General features: G+C 37.4%; 1 protein-coding gene across 1 annotated transcript; it reads right to left on the reverse strand.

The window, feature by feature from the left end:
- Positions 1–1,202: 1,202 nt before the first annotated feature.
- On the reverse strand, positions 1,203–2,678 carry LOC117925487 (transcription factor MYB93-like). Its single transcript, XM_034844504.1, has 3 exons — positions 2,518–2,678; positions 2,275–2,404; positions 1,203–2,168 (listed from the first exon to the last, which is right to left on the reverse strand). Exons 1-3 carry the CDS (start codon positions 2,648–2,650, stop codon positions 1,457–1,459), a joined length of 975 nt encoding a protein of 324 aa, XP_034700395.1. The 5' UTR covers positions 2,651–2,678; the 3' UTR covers positions 1,203–1,456.
- Positions 2,679–3,223: the final 545 nt, after the last annotated feature.

Consider the following 3,223-nt stretch of genomic DNA (forward strand, 5'->3'; position numbering starts at 1 on the left):
GATCCTCAACAATATATTTTTTAACTTTGTTTTTCTCCTTGAGCAAACAGCCAAAAAGATGCCCTCGAGCACTATCTTTATTGTATTTTATATGCTTGATTTAGCATCAATAAATTAATAGTATTCCATAAATTTATTCCATTTGCCAAGCTTAGAATTTCACAAGTTAATTATATCCCGTTGTATGGACGATAAAACCACCTTTAAAGTTCATTTGAAGAAAAAGAGTGATTCAAATTCGAATAAATAAATTCGTCTGTTAGTAGTGAGTTTTAGAAAATGTTTAATATTTCTAAAACTCACTATATTAAACGTACTTTAAACTAATTAAATTGATTTAATAAATATAATTAACAATGTTGATGCAAGAATTCATCTTCACGACCGACTTTAACAACAAAACATTGGTCTAAAAGTCTCAAAAGCAAGAAGTACACAAGATATGATATATAAGTTATGAATCTAGTCAAAAAAACAAATGGAGGGCAGGCATCATCTTCAAAATCACACCTTTCCACTTGCAGAAACTTCTGTTTTCGTTGTACTGATCACCCACATTCACATTACTGCACTATCAGTTTCAATCGCATGACATTAAATTAATTAATTAAAATCATGCAGTCTTGGGCTGGGACAGGTAGCAGCCATAAATCAATTCAACAGTCAGAATAATATTCTAAAAACCTTGTTTTCTAACAAACTTGGGTCCCTCTCTTATCATTGAGAATCCTTTGGACGTCACCCTTTTGACACAAATGGCTTTGGTCAACACTTTCTCAGGCCATGGCCCCCAAATAATTAATTTATTAGGTTTTTCCATTTCAATAAAGGGCTGTTTAGTGATGAACATGACAGTGAAATGGATTTTGGAGCTAGCTCCATCTCTCAGGGTGGTTGGCTTATCCAGCCTGATCTTCACTAACCCCCCAATTAAACTATAGATTAATTAATTAGTTAATTAAAACATAGCATTTAAAGTACAACTAATAAAGAAAAACTTAAGTTTGCGTGTGAACATCCATACTAATAGTGAGCTTTCCAAATTCAATAGTTTTGAATCCTTACCTTCATGATCATATTTTATTTATTCAAATTTTCTCCCTCTTTTTTTGTTTTTAAATTTTACCATGCGATTCTTGTTGGGAAAAGGCTGATTGGGTTGTTGTTTGCCAAGAAGAGGCAACAAGAAATTCAAATCCAAGTACTGAAACTGAGGGAAAACCTTTGATGAAATGACCGTATATTTAACATGGCACATTATGATATAAACTTACAAAAAAAGGAGTAAGAAAACTGAACCATGGGATGGATTTAGAAACATACAACATAAGGATGAACGCATGCATAACTAGGTTAATGAGTATATCGAGGATGATTCTATGAACAATGGAGAGTGTGTGTCATGCGGTGAAGAGGTTGATGGTGCAACTGTAAACCTTTTCAGACGTATTTAAAACTAAGCAATCTCACGAAATATGGGGTCTTCAATGAGGACGCCATCAGGCCAAAACGAAGGAGGGGCCCCTTCATAGCTTGGAGAACTAGATGCGTCTGCTGGGTTGGTGATGTAAGCATGAGAAGACGACGAAGCGGAAGGAAGCCATGGAGAGTTAAGCAAGGTTTCACCTTGGCTGAACACTGTGAAGTTAGAAGACTGAGCCATGCCCTTGCTTGAAGGTGTTTCGAAGGTGGAAGGGGTTCCCAAACTGGGCAAATGAGAGAAGGGCATGGAATCAAGGCCAGCTCCAAAAGAAGATGGGGTGGGAGTTTCCAACTGGTAAGAATTCAAAACTTGTGTGTCTTTGATTGAAGAGAGTGAACTCAAGAGATTAAATGCTTCCATGTCTGTGATGCCACTGATGCTATTTGAGGCAGACGCAACTGAAGCTGGAGATTGAAGGAGATACTGCAAGTACTGAAGTCTAGCCATTTGAGCAGCTTCTGCTTGTAGCCTCACAGCATGTTCTTCCCACGACTGGTGCTCCATAAGCTCCTTCAGCTTAACCAGAGCTATGAGGTCAGGCAAGCTTGCAAACATATCAGTTCGAGGCCGGTGAGTCATGGGGTCGAAACCCATCTGAATCAGCTTCTTCTTAAGATGGGTGTTCCGGAAATTCTTGATTTCATTGTCGGTCCGTCCAGGAAGGTGGGAAGCAATTGCTGACCATCTACAATAGGAAAACCAGAAAAAGAAATAGGAAAATAATTAATACACATTATTCAATAGAATTAAAATGATTCCATTAAAGCAATTGATTTTGTTCGAAGAATTACTTGTTGCCAAGGATAGAATGGAGATTCAGAATTGTCTCCTCTTCTTCTCGAGAAAATTTCCCTCTCTTGATACCAGGCCTCAAATAATTAGTCCATCGTAATCTGCAACTCTTCCCACATCTATTAAGACCTGTAAATTAAGACAAAATTAAGAACACCCATGCCTTTTGCTAGAGACAGATAGATACCCAAAAAAAGAAAAAAGAAAAAAAAAAAAAAAAAGATTCATTGTGTGAATTGTACCTGCAAGTTTGGGGAGGGCTCTCCAGCTTCCATGGCCTTGTTTCTGGATATATTTGACAAGTTTATGGTCTTCCTCAGGAGTCCAAGGCCCTTTCTTGAGGCCACTCTCATCACAACAAGGAGATCTTCCCATATTGTTGCTCCTTTTTCTGTTGATTTAGTTGTTTAGATCCCTTAAATCTAACCAAAACACTAGGTTAGTATTTATAGACCCCTTCCCACTCGTCTACCTTGTTTATTCCCAACAAAGTGGTGACCGACGTGCTCGCCTCCCATTTGCTTGCAAACCAACTGGGCCCTTTTCTTCTCCAAATGACACATTTATCCTTCTCTCTCCCTGTCTCTGAAGTAGTACTCCACCTATAAATTGATTAACATGACTACTTTTGGAACCACTTCACATGGACAGATGTGGAAAAACATAAAGGAATATAAAATTATTGGTTTCTCGGAATTATATACTTGACTATGTATATAATAAGGTATTAATTAATCAATTAATCCACATTAAAACCAACAAAAAAAATCAGAAATTAAAGCTCAAGTAAAGTCAGATATTGGCGGCGAAGAGAAGAACCCATTCAATGCACGCAACAGAAGGCTTTCAGTCGTCACTGATTGCATGGGTTTCATTTAATTTACTTACGTATTGATATTAATGCATCATGCATGGGTCCTCTTTCTGAAATTTCTGACCAGCTTACGC

The sequence above is a fragment of the Vitis riparia genome, chromosome 11 (assembly GCF_004353265.1).
Source record: "Vitis riparia cultivar Riparia Gloire de Montpellier isolate 1030 chromosome 11, EGFV_Vit.rip_1.0, whole genome shotgun sequence".
In the NCBI taxonomy this organism is placed as follows: domain Eukaryota; kingdom Viridiplantae; phylum Streptophyta; class Magnoliopsida; order Vitales; family Vitaceae; genus Vitis; species Vitis riparia.

Coding starts and splice junctions, on each gene's coding strand:
- LOC117925487 (XM_034844504.1), bottom strand. CDS start 2,650: ATGGGAAGATCTCCTTGTTGTGATGAGAGTGGCCTCAAGAAAGGGCCT. Junction 2,405..2,517: donor AGCCCTCCCCAAACTTGCAG/GTACAATTCACA, acceptor CTTAATTTACAG/GTCTTAATAGATGTGGGAAG. Junction 2,169..2,274: donor CATTCTATCCTTGGCAACAA/GTAATTCTTCGA, acceptor TTCCTATTGTAG/ATGGTCAGCAATTGCTTCCC.